Consider the following 18,673-nt stretch of genomic DNA (forward strand, 5'->3'; position numbering starts at 1 on the left):
TCACATCTTAGAAACAAGCATGTACATGAGTTTTTGTTTCCTTGTGGACACTACCCTTTTTGGACACTTCCCAGCATGGAATTTGTGTTTTAGTCTTCTAGTTTCTGAAACTGTGTGCCTTCATTATGATTTTCCAAGACTCTTGAGCAGTAGGATACAATTCTTAAGCTACATTTTCATTATTTGGTTTATTTTAGAGATCTTAAATTGTCTGGTGCTGTTACAAACCAGGAGGTTTATTTCCCCTAGAGCTTGTAAAAACCCAGTTTCACAGTTTACCAAGTGCCATCTTACAAGTAATTGATCACCTGTATAATATTAAGAGTTTAAAGAAAACAGTCTTTCAAAAATTCAGACCTTTTTTGTGTGTTGTCACCAGTGTAGAGTTTATTGCCTGATCCAGCTTCCTTGGTTCTCCTTCTGGAATGATTTTTTTTTTGTTGTATGTTTGTCATTGTTTAGCTTAGCAGTGCTGTTAGATAAAGAAAACCTTACTTGATTTCTTTTGTGAAAATAAGAATGGCCTGGTTCTTTCTTGCTTTCCTGCTGCCCTGCAGAGTTTGGAGGACAGTCTAGATCTGAATTCTGTTGTTATATTTCACAGTTTTTTATTAGGATTTTAAAGATGCATTTGAATTTCGCTTAATGTAGGTATTGCCTCAATAATAGCCAAGTGGCTTTTTAATATGTTGTAATTGCAGGTAAGTGTGGGGTTTTTTTCTTACCCCTTGAAACATCTGTAACCTAAAAATGGTGATCCCACAGAAACAATTAGGAGGGAAGGACCAAACTACCTGGAATTTCCCTACCCTGGAAGGGATCGTGCTGGAGTTTGTGTGTTAGATAACACGTGCAGAAGGAAGTGCTAAAAGTAGATGCTGTGTAGCTCCTGTGCAAAACTCCAAATTATTTCTGCAGTTCCTAGTCAGTGTGAACAGTTCTGCTCTTGATTAGTGGTCAATTTTTTTCTTTTTTTTTTTTCCCCCTATTTCAGACTGCCAATGGAAACGTGGAAGCAAAGGTGGTGTGTTTCTACAGAAGGAGAGACATATCAAGTACACTTATTGTATTGGCAGACAAACATGCAAGTAAGCTTGTTTGTGTTCAAATTAAATTGCTTCTATGCAAAATTGTCAAACTTGGATATGACTTTGATATTTGAATTCAAGTATCAATCTTACTATTCATAAATGTCTCTTTTCAGTGATTTGCATTACTTGTTTGTCTGACTTCTCTTTCTACTTGCCCCCCCCTTATGTTATTTTTTGTTTTTCCTTTCCCCTTTCCTTACACCTTTTAAAACCTCATTTGTGTATAGTTTGATTGGGGGGGACAACACAAAAGTTTTCAGTTAGAGCTGAGTAAAAAGGATCATCCTACTTGCCCTAGAGAAGTGAATTTTTTAATTTTTGGAATGAGAAGGGAGTATTCTCCCTGTCTCATATTACTTCTCATGAATTACTTGGTTTGGTTTGTAGATTAAAAAAAACCCTCAAACATTCTTTATAAGTAAATCAAATAGACTGATCAGAGGAAACCGACTTGAAATGTGGCCAGCTTGAAACCTGACTAACAGGATTTCTCTTTACATTTCAATATTAATATTTTTTGTAGTGACACAGCTTTTGTCTGAACTTGTTCAGTAAATACACTTAAAAAGCAGAGAATTTTAGGATCTGCTATCTCTGTTTTGAATATTTCAAGCCCTTTTGTTCAGAAAAGAAGTGTCTATGCTGAGAGGAGACTTGAAGTTTAGAACTTTTTTTTTGAGTATTATGTTCTGATTTTTAAAAAAAGCATGAAAATATCATAAAATTCAGAAGGTTATTCATGCTACCTTACATCAGCCTCCCTTGTGTGTATACATTGTGTAACTAATTTCTTGTTTGTTTGTTGATTTTTTTTTTATTATTTTTTTTTCTTATTTTACAGAATGTTGTGTTAGGTAGGCATGTAGTCCTCTCCCAGGATGATCAGAGGCATGTGGGAAAACTAGCTGAGTAAATAATCATAATAAGAATGAATAAATTCTTATGTCTAAACAAGAATTTAATGCTACAATTCTTTTTCAATTATAGAAACAGTTTTAAAACAGAGCAACATATTTACATGACGTTTGCCACTTTATGTGAGGTGCTTCCAGCCTGCTTGACTCCATTCAAATTGCCAGGGAGAATTAGATTTAGGTTTATTACACCTTCCTCTGCCAGTTCAACGTCCCTCTTGCCCCATCCTTGCAAGGTGATGGATACAGTACCAATATAACACTTTCCAAAACAGACATATTGAAAGGGAGAAAAAGACTGAGCGGGTGGAGTTACAGAACTGTTTTTTCCTGTAAGTAGAGGAGTGTGTGAGATGTAGCTGTTCAGATCGCTTAAAATTTAGCAAAAAGCATGGACAACCATATGAATCCTTGTAATTCAGGGCACATGCATAAATGAAAGAGAAGCAATCAGATATGGGCATGTGAGAATTATGATTTAGCTGGCAAGCATTATTGTCTTTTAATGTGCTGCTTGGTGTATATATGAATAGAGTGATGTATATGTAATACAAATCTTACATAGTTTTACTGCATGGGGATTGATTAAATCAGATATTCAGTTTTAACAATGAATATAGTATCTTGCTGTGTTCTCACTGCTGTAATGCTATTGGGGAAAACATGCAGCAAAACTAGTCCCTTCTAATAAATTTGAGTATTTTCTGTTGTAGATTGGAATCTGTCCAAATAATTCCTCCATTGCTCCCATACCTTGAAGAAAAGGTCATGAGGCACTGAGATGGGGTTTGGCTGCCTGGCAGAATTGTGGTGGCAGGCAAAGCTTTTTTGATATCTCTTCAATACAGCAGTATCTGAGAATCCTGAAGCTTAATAGGAGCTTCACCATAAACAACATGACTATTGATTCCTTCATCTGTGTCTCACTTCACTAGATTTAGTAAAGGAAGCAGGTAGGAAGGATTCACAGAAACGCATGTCTGAGACTGGCAATGAAACATGTTTGAACCCATATAAATGCTCTTTGAATCTGCAAAGGCTGATTTCTCTTTGTGATTAGAAACTTAAATGGTTTTTTTTTAATGCAAACAAATAATTCATTGTTCATGTTCATATGTGTTTGAAAGATGGGAAAATTCTTCTGTAGCACAATCCTATTAATGGAGCCACCAGAGACAACTGAGGCTGCCTCTTAGGGTAAATTTCATTAGTAACTAACATTTTCTCCAGTATGTTTCTTTCTGGTGCAGAATAAAATTGCTACTCAATGACTTCCATTTATTTAGATAGATGTGCTGTTCTGTGGCTTCCGTTCTTCCTAAGGAGGGAGAAGAGAGTAAAATGAAGGTTTTGGACAGCCATTAGTTCTTTACTCTGAAAAAAATATCTACATCTTGCATGATATAATGAAATTAAATTTTGTGGATGTTAAGATTCTAGTACAGATACCCCACACTGTCACTGACTTTGAATTCATTTCCATAAAGTCTCCTGTTGCCTCATTTTGATGCATTTGCAGTAGATGTACGTATCTGCATCGCTGATCTTTTAACTGCCTTTGTTCAGCTGATTAATGGAGCTTTCTGACTGCAGACATTTCTGGATTCACACAGTCTTCTGTTTAAGATGCCTTTATTTCAGACCTACTGTTGAGATCAGTGCAGTGAGAGAGCCAAGTAATGAGAAGATACGGCCAGAACGTGAATGGAAAAATTATATATATATATATATATATATATATATTACTCTTCCAATAAAGGAAGGAAAAAGGTGTGATTGTGAAATGAATGTTTTGAAGTTTAAAGCAAAAAAAGCCACTTTAGCTTGTATGATCCATCAGATATCTAAAACAGACAAGCCTGAAATGTTGTCTTTTCTCATAAGTCTTTACACAGAGAAATGGATTGGAAGCACCTTATTCTGTAGTTGGTGGCTGTAAATTAACGCCTGATGTATGCAACCTGATTCTTGGATTTGATCTGTGATCTTACTATTTTTATCATATGATATAAAGCTTATCTGGGCTGTCCTGTAAATCTTTCAGCCTCATAATGTCTTCCATACATTGTTAGCACTTTTTGTTCATAAGCCTTTTTAATCACCTTGCAAATTATTCTAGGGAATTTCTCCACCTGTTTCTGAAATGAACCTGCTTCACCAGTTGGAAACTGTTTAATGTTCTTGCTCAGAGACTTCATAGTGGTTTAAGAGAGATACTGTATGCAAAGAAGATTGCAGGCAGGTCTTGATGGAAGAGAAATGGGAAAGACACTTTACTCCTCAAGCTGCTGTTGGGTGCTATCACTACATACTTTCTCTATATGTCTTATATAGTTTTTCATAATCAAGTTAATATTTTCAGCAGCAGGAATACAGCTTCCTATCATCTCTTCTAATGATCCACCCCCATCCATGTCTGGATACTTGTGGGTTGCCTTAGGACACAGTTTTCACTTCATAAAAATGTTTATCCCGATTTGCAAAGCAATGAGTGACCAGTTGGAGAACTGAGTAGTTAGTGCTGGCTGGTTTGGCAGATTTGTAGTTAGTTTTCAGCAGCTGATGTTTGGCTGCCAGGCACACATAGCAGAATGGTTTGGCAAGTGCCAAAGCTTCTGAAAATAAATGTCTTGTAGCAGTTAAATGTCATTGCTCATTCAGTCCATGAGCTGCATGATACCTGCATGCCTAGAGAGGTAAGGAGTCTATTGAGAATTTTTTTTTTACATTTTAGATAACACCAATCTAAATAAAGTTTGACCATAGCTTCACAAATAAGCTGTTTTTATTTTATTTCTTCCATTTTATTCCCCCTTTCCATTTTTTCCCAACACCACACTTGCAGATTTAAGAGGAGTCAAATTCACATATCCACTAATGACACTTTGGCTCTGTTGTTACTGGGAGGAGGAAGCTGTGGTTTTTCTCTTTGGGAGCAGTGCAGGGAGGGAAGATACAATAAGTGTCCAAAATAGTGTCTGTTTTGCAGCCATGGCCACTATTACAGGTAGCAAAGATGATGACAAGGAATTTGTGGCAGGAATCCTAGTGGGATGTCTTGATGATGTGGCAAACTCCTTCTAAAGTGTCAAGGTATAAGGATTTTTAGTTGTTTAAACTTTCATCATATATTCTTTTAGCTACAAATCAATCTGGTTTTTGGTAGAGAGAAAATAAATAAGGCTAAGGCTTCATACAGACCATTTGAAACTGAACCTGGAAGAAGGAAACTGGTTTTGTATTGTTCATTTATTCAAGTGCAGCATTTCTTTAATGTCTTTCTAAGTTCCTTAGATGAACTGTTAGAGCAGCAAGAGTTACAACTTCCTTTGCTGCTGAAGGAGCTGTTATGCAGGTCACCAGCGCTGGCTTTACTGTGTTTCCCAATGTTTTGGCTCCAGTTTTTTCCTTTACATTATTTTGTTAGTGATAACCTTGTTAACTAATTCTTCTGTCACTACAGACTGTCTCCCTAGTTGGACAGCCTGGTGTGCTCTCTAAACCTAATTTCTGTATCTTGTTTGCCTTTGTGCATTTCTGAATTCTGTCATGTAGCTACTTGTAAAACACCCAGAATGCAGAGAAAGGGCTGATGCTTTCTGCCTCTGATGTTGTTGAGAGCCCAATCTGATCTATGGCAAATTGCTATTCTTTCTAGTGTCTAGCAAATATTGATGTTTAATTTCACATCTCACACACCCAGTCATTTTAAATTACAATTACTGCCTCTTGGGTTTCTCCTGCCAACTCAAAGTTTACTCTTCCTAATTATTTTCCCCATATATGTTAGCTTTCACATGAGTCTTGCTGTTTGTGCTCAGTCTGTCTGTCTCTTGTTCCCAATATAAGTCATCTTCAAGCTCTGTTAATGTCCTATTAATGATTCTGTCATCAAATATCAAATAATACTTAATCTAATATGCTCCTTGCAGCATTCCCCTGGCTGTTTCTGCATAGCTGATATATCACTGTTTGTTATTACGGTTAAATGTTTAGTTTCAAATCTGCACAAGCACATCTATCAGAGAGATTAATTTTGAAGTAAGGCTTTAGGAGAGCATTGAAGTCCCAATATACTGTACCTCCTGTATTCCCATAGCACTTACTCTACAGTACTGTCAAAATGCAGGCAAGTCTTTCTGAAAAGATTTTTTGGATATTTTATAAATATATATATATATTTTAAGACTATGGTTCTTACTTCTCATAGGCCACCATTCTTGAGGATGGAGTCTGCTTCACTTAGAGTGTGAGTGGGTGAGCTGTAGGAAGGTGAAATGCAGATGTGTCAGACAGACTTGACCTGGAGCTGTGGCTGGGACAGACCCTGTTGTGGTTTATACTCTGATTTAATAAGCTTTTGCTGTCTGTGCAGAGGTGGTGATATGGTGTCAGTGGGGTGGGAGGTGGTATTGGTTAGTTTTTGTCAAGGTGCTTTTGCATGACTTCAGTGAGGTAGAGGTTCCTGTCCTGGATCCAGTCCTGTGTTCTCCCTCAGTTCCGAATGCATTTGCCAGTTTCATTCTTTTCAGTGCTAAATCATGCCAGTGGAAAAGGAGAGAAGATGCTTGTGTAGATTTATTTGTTTGTTTGTTATTTCTTGGAATATTCTTACCTCTGTCTGTCTGACAGTTTTGCCTCTGTGCGTGTGGGGAGTTGTTTGTTACCTGTAGAAACTCCTGTCTGTTTTTAAGAAAAAATGTATTGTGCTTTTTGATTTTTAAAAGGCTGTGCATAGCAGAGCTGGAGTAAGAACAACATGTGTGCTTCCCCCCACCTGTATGTTATTACAAAAGCTAGACACATAAATAAAACACTAGTTGAAAGGCAAGCCTACCTGAAGAGGTGCAGTTCCTGGGATTAGCTTGGTTGTGCTGGTGCTTTTGTTTTGTTTGTGGATTTGACTGGCACGCAGCAGTTGACACACTTTCTGGAAAAATGTAATTTTTAAAAGCTCTAGGCTATCAAATATACTGAAGATATTAAGTATTTTAGGTTGCTCCTTACAGTGTTTTCCCTGCATTACACAGGGCACTGCTGTCATTCTCCAAAGCTGTTTTAAGTATAAGCACGAACTGCCTTTTCATTTGTGCATCCTTCGGTTTTCAGGAAAGCAAGCTTGGAACTTGCTGACTTGTTTGTGGATTGCTGCTGGTGTATTTATAGTGCAGGATAGCAGGCACAATATTAATTTTCAACTAAAACAGAATCCACTTCAGTAAATAAATTGCAGACCCATGAAACTGTGGCACAAATGTAAATTTGGTGTTCCAGTTCCCAGGAAAATATTAAAACCTAAAGTGCCTGCTGCTGTATGCTTAACAGCTTGTGTGCTGTAACAGCTATTGTATGTTGCAGTCTGGTTTAATTATGCTACTATTTTTTTCCTTCCTTGCTGGAGCAGCCTACCTGAGGGACAAATAAACCACAGGTCTATTTTCAGGACAGTAAAACAGTGATAAATTGTGGGGAACCTGTAGGGTACATAATTTTCTGTCACCCCCTTTGGCATAATGTTGGCCTATTTAAAACTAAATGCAATTTTAGTGTTTTATAAAATTGAGAGCTCTCATTTCTGCTTGCTTTATTTTTTTGGATAACTATAAGGATTATAGTTAACTAATCTTAAGGGTATGTAAATCATAACTGTACCTGTGTGTGTTTCTGACTAGCAATGTTTCTTGGCAACAACTGTTGAATTAAGCTGCAGGCAAAAGTCTGCTCTTTGAGAGTAATGCTGCTGTAAAATTAGAGTTTTACAATTCACGTATGAGGCTTTACAGCTCATTATGCTACAGTCTGGGAAACCTTTCCCATGATTTTGCAAAATCCAGTAACTGCCTTAATTTCTTAGAGAAGGAAAAGTCTGATATCTTCTTTCTCAGTTCATCATGGAGGACCTTTGCAGCTTTTTTTAATGAGTATTTTGCCTTTTACAGCTTTATTTTGCATAACTGGCAGGATACTTGCTAATGAACACAAAACATACAATTTATTTCTTACAAGACAGGTGCCTGGAGATGTTTTGGATCAGTTGTGTATCGGTGTGGATGTGATTTCATGTGTTTACTTGGGCATACATTTAAGAACTGGTTGGATGGAAATTGGATGCCTTGAAGCCAGACATGGTGGATCCTGACTGTTGAAATGCTGGAGTGTTGCAGTTGAATGTGTGTGGTGGTGTGGTAGGGTGGAGTGGCAAGACTGGCCTTAGGCACTTGGTTACATTCCAGTTAATCTTGTGGCTGTGATCTATTGGCTGTGGTTGGAGTGAGGAGAAGAAAATATATTCATTAAATAAACTACCCTTTTCAATGGGCATTTCCTGCAGATGCTGTTGAGGTCAGGATGGGACAGTGTGATATCCTGAAAGAAGAGTTAGGGTTTAAGAGAACTGATGCCTGGAAAAGAGGAAAGACTTCACTTTTATTGCCTCACTCAAAGTGTGTCAGCTTCTGCCTGATGAATCTGATGGTGCATTGGTGGTCTCCAAAAGCAGCTCTCTCCCCTCAGAACTTCTCTGTTGGTAGCAGATTTGTGACTTTCAGCTTGGTGAGCCAGTGTGACTGTGTGAACCTGAGGTGATTTGATCCCAGTGGTGAATGAATAAATACCTTCTTCACAGGCATCATTTCAATTATGTAATTGTTCAGTTGGCTGAAATGTGAGAATTCAGATGAAGGTAGATTTAATCTGGTTGTTTATTATTTAGCAAAGGTTTTAGAGCAGCTCATCCCGATTGGCTCAGAATCAATTCTTGCCCTGTTCTTGATGATCAATTTTGTCTCTTTATCACTAGGAGAAATGGAAGAAGAGATGGAAAATCCAGAAATGGTTGATTTACCAGAGAAGCAGAAGCATCAGCTACGACATCGTGAGTTGTTTCTCTCACGACAGCTGGAATCTCTGCCAGCCACACACATTAGGTAATGATTGTTTTCTTCCATCTTATTCAAAAATCAAATAGCATTGTTATTACTCAAGCATTCTTCAGTGTAAGATCAAGTTCTGTGTATAACTTCAGCAATACCATCTTGTGAATCACATGAGCATTTACGATGTTTTTTCATAAGATGTTTCTCTTTTTTTAGAGGCAAATGCAGCGTTACTCTGTTAAATGAGACAGAATCCCTTAAATCATATCTGGAACGGGAGGTAGGAGCCATTTTGTGTATTGTAAAGCTTGAACAGTTTATTCTGTCACAATTTAGGATTGGTGCCTTTTTACAGGTTTTCTAGAAAGAGGACGATTTTTTCATTTCTACACGTACTGTGCATTGTCAGTGGGAAGCTCTAGGTCCCATACCATTTGCATTCTGCTATAAAATTTTGTGGGTCCAGGGGCCAGACCTGGTGTTTACACCCCTGTGACAATAAGCTGCCTCTCCTTCTGTAAAGAGAGCCCAACTTGCTCCTTACTTTGCCAGACTGAGGGTTCAAACCCGGGGGCTGATGCCCCAGCCAAGACAAGGTGGGAGATACAGTAACTAGAAGGGGGAGCAATACAGCAAGCTGTGTTTCTATATATTTGCTTTATCCTGAAATCATACAGATTTATGTTAATATGCTTTAAGCTTGATCTTGCCTCAGATTTGAGGAGCTTAGTTCCCTGTTCTTTGAGTTCACTGTTTAAAATACTTATCTGTAGTCCTTCATATGCCACCACAGACACTCAAATCCCTGAAAAACTGCTTGTCAGGTGATATCTGAGTCCTGCAGAAATTTACTCAATCTCTTTAAAGGTACCTGAAACCAACCACTTGAAACTGAATTGTCTTGCACAGTTAATCATCATTCAGAGTATAAACATTGGGGTTTCCTTTTTCTAGGTATTTTGTTATATTAAAAATTGCTATTGTATTTTTTAAAAAATATATTTATATACCTTTAATTGTGACCAGACCTCTGACTGTGTCAGACAGTCTTGGAATTTGACAGTCTGGGAGCTTTACTTTGGGAGATTAGCAAAGAATTTCAGTGTATTATTATTTGAATACATCTGCAAGCAAATAATTTGCATTTGAAAACTTTAAAAGGTTATACAAGAAAGGAAATCTTACAATTAAAAACAGTAGGGTGATGGTCATTCCTGGCTTTTAAGACAAGGAGAAAACAGGTCATTTTTTGCAAGGAGCATACTGTAGTTTCTCTCATAGCTGGGCTTTCTTTTTAAATGCTTTTTTAGCTTTCTTTAGTATTTATTTAAGCATAAGATTAATTTTAATCTGATACTTTAGTTTAAGAGAATTTTAAACAAAGCATAGGGATTAAGCAGTCGAGTTTCTCTTTGGAATGTGAAACCAAAAAAATCTTGGGTCTGCTGAAGGCTGCCAAATGGCAGCACATCAAACAAGGGACATTGTATGCAGCAGTGCTTGTAACCAGTTAGCAGCCCGGGATATGCCAGTTGGAAAGCAAAAGTTAATCAAACTGAAATTGGTTTAGATTTTCTAGTACCCAGCTTTTAAGTCGTGTTTGCTCTCGATTGCTCCCCACGTGATTTTATTATCGCTGATGTTACAGGTGGGTATGCTGAGACAGAAGGGAGCTGCCTTCCTCTAATCGTGCAACTGCTCCGTTGCATATGTAGGCACAAAAAGAGATTTTATTTTTTTTTTCATCCTTTTGAACTCTCAAAATGCAAGATGAGTGACGTGGGTTATTTTTAAAACTGAGCAGGCACTTGGAAATTTCACAGAACGAGAGAGTTCCCTGAGTGTGTCCTGTCACTTAGCATGGCATTTTGCTGTGGTGCAAACTAGCTTGGACAAATGGCAAAAAAAAGCTCAGAACACAAATGTGCTTGGGTGGAGGGTAAAGAGATTAAGAAAAGGAGATAGTTTGTTGCCTGATAAATTCCTAACACTGGATGGTATTGTTTTGAACTGTTTCTTCTTTCCCCACGCCTCCTGTTCTTAATCCATTCTTTGCTTTCAAAATGTTTCAGAGCTGTTGTTTTGTTTTGTTTTTTTTTAACATGGCTACTGTCAATAAAGTCTAAGCAGTCCCAGGGAATCTGTCATTTGATTTCTTAAGTGTTATGACCAGTAAAAGTAGGCTTTCAGCCCAAGGGTGTCTGCCTTGAAGCAGGTTAAGCACACAGACACAAATTTTTAGCGAGATAGTAAGCATAGCAAAATTACATTTGTGTTATCTCTATTTTCTTCCTTCCATCCCTCTGTCATCTTTCTCAGGAAGATTGCCTTGTTACATTTGAAAAGCAGGCTGAAGGGGACCAGCACAGACTTTTTATTGTGTCTGGTAAAACTGGGTTTGTAGCAGGAGTGAGGAGCAGGAAGAAAGAGGGGAAAAAAAAAAAAAGTAACTGGAAAACCTGAATTTTCTGTAGATACCAAATTCCCATGGAGATCAAGAGAAGGGCATAGCCAATTATGGCAAAAGCACTAGATTTCGCTATTCTGCAGGAAACTATTTTATATGTACCATCTACTTTACAGCTCTGCCTGAATATATCCAGACGCTTGTGTGAATTTGCCTGCTGAGCAGATGTCTGGCATTTCTGTTCCTTTTGGTACCCCCCTAAAAATAAAATGTTCTCTAGTTAAAATATATGAAATACATGAAAGTAAGTTTGCAAGCTGTAATGAGCTAACCATTATTTCTGTACTGTACTTTCACTTTGGGCCTGTCTTTTTTTTTCTAGTTCTTCTGCCGTTTCTTAGTGGCTTTGGTTCTTGGCTGTAGCTTTGGGTAGCTTAGGGGCTTGGGTAGAGAAACTCTGAGCATATGTGTCTGTCTAACAGCTGGGAGACGTAGAAAGTCATGATTCAGTTTTAATTCTCTCTTGGCAGGTCATGTTAATTTTTCCGAACATGTTGGGTGTTTTCTGGAGTCTGAAATTAAAAGAGGAAACCCTTCTCTTTCTTGACTACTGCAGACTCAGCATACACAGTTGTGAAAGCTCAAATGATCATGGAACATCTTGAACAGCTGTTTTTTTGTTGGGAACATCACTCTTGTAAAACCCTTGTGAAAAATTGTTCTTATCAAATAGTGGTGATCAAGAGTTCACAAGTGCTGTCAAGTACACAAGGATCTGGTTTGTTTCTTAGACCATGGTTTGCATTGGCACTAAACTGACATTTGTTAATGTTTTCAGAAATCCCACTCAGTTTGCAAGAATGAATTTCATATCTATGGGGGAAGATGGTAGTGGTATTTTATTATCTCTGGAGGTTACAGTTTCTGTTGTATTCACACTTGGACCCTCCAACTTCCATCTTTTCCGTGTTGAGGAGGTTCTGGTTGGGAAGAAGCTTTTAGTTCTTTTGTTGAACCTGCTTAATTTGAGACAAAAATGGATAAGATACAACAGGATGACCTGAGATTGGTAGAGAAGGATGGGGTTTATTATATATATTAGAAAATTCATAGTGATAACCAATAAAAGAGAAACAATAGGGCATCCAGCAGTCAAATACCATGGCAGAAAACCCCTCCACAATGTGTGACTTTCCCTGGCCAAGAAAGACTCTAAAGAAATTACCTGTTGAATAGGTCTTCCTTGGGACCCACTGTGTTATACTACAGTGTTTGGGTTGCATATTTGCTGGGCAACGTGCCTCGAAAGCATTAATGCTGCACTGCATCTACTTTGTCCTGCATTTAGGTATTTTAGAGCTGAAACAAATAAAACACTGTATTTATAACCTGTAAACCTGTGAGACAAAAGCTTTTCTTACATTTTATTCATGCAATAATGCATTTTCAAAATATTGTAATGTCTTCAGCTTTGTGTATGTCAGGGAGCAAGAGACCCAGATTTCTTTACATAGCTGTAATATAAATAAGTTTTCATGTACTCTGAAGCTGCCTTCTGTCGGGAGGTTGATGTAATTTGACCCTGGTGCCTGTGGGAGTAGGAATCCTTTTTGTCAAAAGTATCATTTATTTAGGATGCAACCAAATCCCCCCACCCCAAACCCAAATACAGACAACCCTTCTAGTAGAAGTTCAGTTCCTTTCCAGAATTTTTGCTATGTTACTGTGGAAATTCACAGCAATTTCTTTTTTTTGTCTGGGGAGGTTTTGTGTGACAGATTGGGAGACTCTCTTTTCCTTTACCACCTCTTCATAAAGCTGAACAGGGCTTGAAACTGATGCTGGTTTTGTCCTAATTTTTGTTGCATGCTGTTGACACATACAAATATAGGGAAAGGGAAAATGAGGTGAGCATGAAATGAGATGTATTTAAAGAGAGTGCCTGCTAGTGACACAGAAATATGGGGAAAGGGAAAATGAGCCAGTAACCCAAAATGTGAAAAATGGCACATCACATGTCCTGTTTCTGTTCAGAAACATTTCTCTTCCTTGGTGATGATGTTGCTGTGGACAGAGGTTACAAAAGGTCTATTATGCCATGTCCTACCAGAGCTCTAATCCTGCCTAGTATCCCACACTTTGGTGGAGCATACCTGGTCTCTGATGTGTCACTCAATAGCTACAGCTAAGTACTTATCCATGCAGAAAAGTTTAATTACTTATACTATGCAGTTTTAAGTAGTTAAAATATTGGCTGTTTTCTTTCCTTGCCCTGGCAGAACATTCCCATTCTGCTATGTCTTCTAGCTTTAATTTTACACACCCAAGTAACAGAAGCTAAGCAGCTATTTTAGCCTTTTTCTCATCTACTTGAACAAAAGCCACAAATTAATGTATTGCCACCTGCAGCTAATTACTGCTGCTGCCAAATCTGCTGCCCCTCTCCCAGTAACAAACAGAAGGAAACACGGTGATTTAAGCTTAGATGGTGGCAGGCAAGAAGCTGGTCATCAGTGCATCTCTGTGACAAGGAAAGCTGAGCACATCCTGGTCTATATTAGCAGGAATGTAGCCAGCAGATGGAGGAAAGGGATTCATCCCCACACTTCATCACTAGTGAGACTGTTTTGGAGTGTTATGTCCAACTTTGGGCCTTCCAGCATGAGAGACATTGACAGACTGGAGCAAGCCCAGCAGAGGCTGTAGAGGTAGTCTGGGTCTTCATGTCTCTATGGGGTTGCATTAGTCTGAACTAATGTAACACTCTGAAGTTATGCTTCAGTTTGTACCAATATTTCTTTGCAGATAAGTCACTGGCATCTAGTACTGCTGTTTTGGGATATGGGAAAATGCAATTTTGTGTTCTGAAACAGCCGATAGGACTAAAAATTGTCTCCTGGCCCTTCTGAACTTTTCTTGTGCAAGAGGATCCTTGTTCACTTCAGTTTGAGAGACTTCATGTTAAGGGAAGGGCTGCTGTTAAGGAGAGCTGTTACACTTCCAATGTAGAAGGAAATGGCAGTGTTTAAATAGGGTTTTAAAGCTGGTGGTTCATTTATTGTTTGCTCACCCAATTTTAAAATCTGTATATAGGTAATAAAACCAAGCTTAAAACGTAAAAGCTGGGTAATACCTATGTAAAGCTGAAAATAAAAGCTAATAACACTGTTTACCTTTTTGCTCTTGTTTTATTTTTAGGATTTCTTCTTTTATTCATTAGTATATGATCCTCAACAAAAGACTCTGCTCGCTGATAAAGGAGAGATTCGAGTTGGAAACCGATACCAGGCAGATATAACAGACTTACTAAAAGAGGGTAATTTCTGTAATTTATTTAAATTGTCAAGAGTCCACATTGAATGTGGCCACTTCTTTGTGTGCAGCCTGCCAAGGTGTGGGAGGTGGAGGTTCCCACTGCCAGGCCATGTGTACAAGGATGGTTGGGTTTGTTGAGGCTGTTGCCCACTGAAGGCAATTAGTTCTGTTTCAGACTGGTCTTTAAATGGGCACTTGTCCAAATCACAAATGTTGTTGAAATAAATTGAATTAATGGGCTCTCTCGGAGTTTGCACTCTTTTTATTAGGAGATTTCAGAATTTCCATGGGAAGCACAAATTTCCATCGTGTCTGTAAAAGCCTTTTGTGTTTTTAATCAAGACTCACTTCCCTATGAGAGCCCCTCCCAAATTACTACCAGTTAAATGCTGTCTGCCCTCATCAATCTGCCCATTATTGCCAGGTGCCTTTTCCCTGGAGCCCTCTCCCATTCCCAGTGTTGGCTGCCAGCCTAGACTTCTCACCTGCAGAACAGGCAGAGGGAAGAATTTGCTGGCTGGAGTGTGTGGTGAGACCTCAACCTGCCCCCACTGTGTCATGGAGCAGTAGGACACAAGGACCCTGGCCCAAGGAAAGGGAGTAGCAGCAGTAAGCAATACTAGTTACCAAACAGTAACTAACTTTAGATTTATTTGTCTCTGCACAGACAAATCCAAAAGATCACCACCCTACAGATCCAAAAGTGGGTGGAGAAACTGGGAGGGATGGGGAGTGTTGGCACCTAACTGTTCTTTCCTGAGCCCTGTGCAATGCATGGGGAAAGGTCTGTCAGTACCCTTCTCCTAAGAGACCAAGGGTTGTGACCCATGTTGGAAAGGCCCTATCCAGACTGAATGGGCCAAGATGTGAAAGCAGTGAGATGCCTCTGCTGTCTTTAGGAGCTTTGCTGATATTGTTAGTCTCATGCTAGAACAGGCAAACAGATGGGTCAGGACTCTTGTTTAATTTGTCTATGAAACTGGTATTTATTCAACAGCTGGGCAAGCATCCTAAGTGAGGGTGAACTAATTTGAAAGGAATCCTCTTCCCTCAGCAGGCCAACATGGGGCTTCAGAGAGGATAATCTCCAGATGTTTTAAAGGGAACAGAAAAAAGAGGAAAAAAGTTTCTCCTGTGTTTTTCCAGGGTGTTTTGGTTTGTATAGAATTGGGAAAATAAAAACAAGAGTGTCTGATGCCATGACTTACCCCTTAGAAAGCAGCTGATGTGAGTTGAACCAGTTACTTTTTGCCTGCTCAGAGCAGCTGGGAGTGTGTCTGTTTTCCTGAAATTGCTGCAAGATAAAGGAGGAAGAGAGGAGCTGAGGAAAGAAACTGGAAAGAAACTGTCTAGTTTGGAGAAGGATGTACTGTTTGCCATGACATGTCCTTTGAAACCAGTTATTGAAAATCTGATTGCCTGATTCAGACGAGCTGTGTTGCTGTGTCTGTCAAGATGAAACTGTCACGTACAAATAAGTGAATAAAATTTTCTCAGTGGCCTGTCAGACAGAGTAACTGAGATGGACTACGAGTGACATTATCATGAGATAAAAAAATAATCTAGAAAGTACTCTTATTTTGAAAGAACCATGCTAAGCATTTCTGATTTGTTTTTCAACCAGGTGAGGATGATGGAAGAGATCAGTCAAAACTTGAAACAAAAGTTTGGGAAGCCTTTAACCCACTAGTAGACAAGCAGATAGACCAGTTCCTGGTGGTAGCACGGTAAGAAGCTTTTACCTCTCTTTTGAAGAAGTAAATGTCAGTAACTCTTCCAGGCACTTTAAGTTCTTTATTAGTATGAATGCGAGTTTTGGTTGCTTGATTCACTTGCTCCATTTTGAAAGATGGACATTTAACATGCCTTCCTGGGAATTGCATGACTTTAGGAACAGCTTCTCAGATTTACAACTTAAACAGTTTCATTAAGGAAGAGCAAATGGCATGTAAAACCGATCCTGAAATTGGTGAGGTTTTTCAAATGCTTTGGCCAGCGTGCAGCAGACTTAGTGAGCTAAATTCTTGGCAGTTGTTTGCTCGGTCCATTTTCTGCCTTTTTCAAATCCAATGACATTTTGACATCCATTAACAGTTTGCTAAGAATTCTAGTAAATGCTTTTGATGGAGCAAGGATGCTTTCTAAGGCCTAGATTCAAAAAGATAGGCACAATAAAGTAGAACCCTGCAAATCTGTACTGATGATGTTTTTATTTAAGCCCAAAGCAATCTTTCTTGATCAACTTTTCGTTTTTGAAAGGTTCTTGAACTAATTCATTGTTATGCATTTATATAAACAGAAGACTATATTAAATTTTAGGCCATCATAGCAATTGGTGACTGAATAATTTGGAGAAAAAAATAAAAAGGTAACACACTTCACATTCTGTGTGGTTTAGGTGCCTGCTGCAGCCAAGGGCTTTAGCCCTGGAAAACAGAGTTAAGCCTTTTCGGATGAACCCTGGATCTGTCAGCCTTCTGGTTCTTTCTTTTTCCCCCCTCTTTTGTTTTCGTGTGGGTTGGTTTGGAGTGACTGTAGAGCTCCTTTGTGGTGGGGTTTTCCACCTTGTGTAGGCTTCTGGTGGCAAAGCTGGTTTTAGTGGTTCTTTCTGTCTGTTCAGTGCTGCCCGCTGGGTTTGCCGGTGCAGCCGCTCTAATGAGAAGCACTGAAAAAATTCCTTCTGTCCAGAATCAGCAAAGCATTCCAGTTTATAATTAGTTCACACACACACACAAATATCAGTTCAGCTAAAGCTGTGGATGGGGGAGTTGGGAAGTAGGGATGATGGGTATAGTGACTGGGAGGCCGAGGAGAGGGTGAAGTGTGAATCGCCACAGACACTGGGATGGGGGAGGCTGCTTTGGATTTTGGCCAAAATTAGATGTTTGATGACAACTGGTGCTTAAACATTTACCTTTCCTATTCCTGCACTGCTTGGCACTAGTGTGTTCCTCTGTGGGCTCAGCTAGTTTTGGGAAGTGATCTGAGTGGAAGGGGAAAAACCTGACCCACCTTCTTTTTGTTGTTGTAGTTGCTCAGAGGAGTTCAGCTCCAGTTCCCTTATGCAGGAGGACAAGTGTTTCACCCATGTGATGTAGCAAGCAGGCAGGGGAGTAGGAATGTCGAGAATCGATGTTTATGTTAAAGGTTCCTTCAACTAATTTCTTTGGGAATAAGATGAAGAGCATGGGGATCGTAGCCTCAGATGCAGAAATGACTGGTATTGTGAAGTATCTGAGAATTGCTGTGTTCTTATGCAGGCTTTATAATAAATATTATATAATATTAAGTTGTAAAATAAATATTGTTTTTAATGTCACTGAAACCTTTAGAAAAATGTTTGCATTACTGCATTTTTCCTGTATGGTCTTGGCATCTGTCTCTATACCTTCAGACAATGCAACACTGCTCTTGTGATTGTGGAAGAGACTATGGCCATTCATAAAGCTTGCTTGTGCTCAGTTCCTTTTATAGCTTAAATCTGTTGAGAGGTAAGGGATAAGAGAGCAGGTCAGAACTCCCTGTTGGTCATCCTTCAGTCCTTCTCTGTTTCCTCTCCTATGCCTAAGCCTCTGTGGTCATATGAATTAAGTAAAGCGTTGATAATAACAAACCACATCGAAGAGAACGGTCTCTGGCTCAGAATGAGCAACAAATCACATCCTCTTGTAACTGAGAAAGTGTTGGCTGGGTGTTTATATTTGTGCTGGGTTTGCATGCAAAGTTAGTGCTGTGTTTAATTTCTTTCAGGTCTGTTGGTACGTTTGCCCGAGCGCTGGATTGCAGTAGTTCTGTCAGACAGCCAAGTTTGCACATGAGTGCTGCAGCAGCCTCCAGGGACATCACACTGGTGAGATTTTTTTAAGAGGACCTTAAGTTTGTGAGAGATGCAAAATATTCACCTCAGCAACAACAGTTGGCAAAGAGAGAGGGGCAGATGGATTGTAATTGTGGCCTGCTGTGAAGCAGACCTTGTCTTTGTAAAGGAATCCTTTAGTTACAGATGAAGTAACTTTTTCTGGCCTTGGGCCTCCTATGATCCGTCATGGATAGTTCTGTGAGGTTTTTTTA

At 39.0% G+C, this 18,673-nt stretch overlaps 1 protein-coding gene across 5 annotated transcripts in view; it reads left to right on the plus strand.

Moving 5' to 3' along the window:
* MTA1 (metastasis associated 1) overlaps positions 1 to 18,673 on the plus strand; it is a 77,132-nt gene that overhangs the window by 16,658 nt on the left and 41,801 nt on the right. For all 5 annotated transcript variants that reach the window (XR_003916046.1, XM_029962244.1, XM_029962241.1 and 2 more), the window contains exons 3-8: positions 995 to 1,088; positions 8,805 to 8,931; positions 9,097 to 9,160; positions 14,486 to 14,603; positions 16,227 to 16,329; positions 18,353 to 18,452. Coding sequence is in view for 4 of the 5 variants with exons in the window: in XM_029962244.1 (XP_029818104.1) it covers positions 995 to 1,088; positions 8,805 to 8,931; positions 9,097 to 9,160; positions 14,486 to 14,603; positions 16,227 to 16,329; positions 18,353 to 18,452 (606 nt within the window). In the remaining variant the exon portion in view is untranslated. The remainder of the gene's footprint in view (positions 1 to 994; positions 1,089 to 8,804; positions 8,932 to 9,096; positions 9,161 to 14,485; positions 14,604 to 16,226; positions 16,330 to 18,352; positions 18,453 to 18,673) is intronic.

Source organism: Manacus vitellinus, unplaced genomic scaffold (genome assembly GCF_001715985.3).
Source record: "Manacus vitellinus isolate BGI_N305 unplaced genomic scaffold, ASM171598v3 scaffold_44_pilon, whole genome shotgun sequence".
Classification (NCBI taxonomy): Eukaryota; Metazoa; Chordata; class Aves; order Passeriformes; family Pipridae; genus Manacus; species Manacus vitellinus.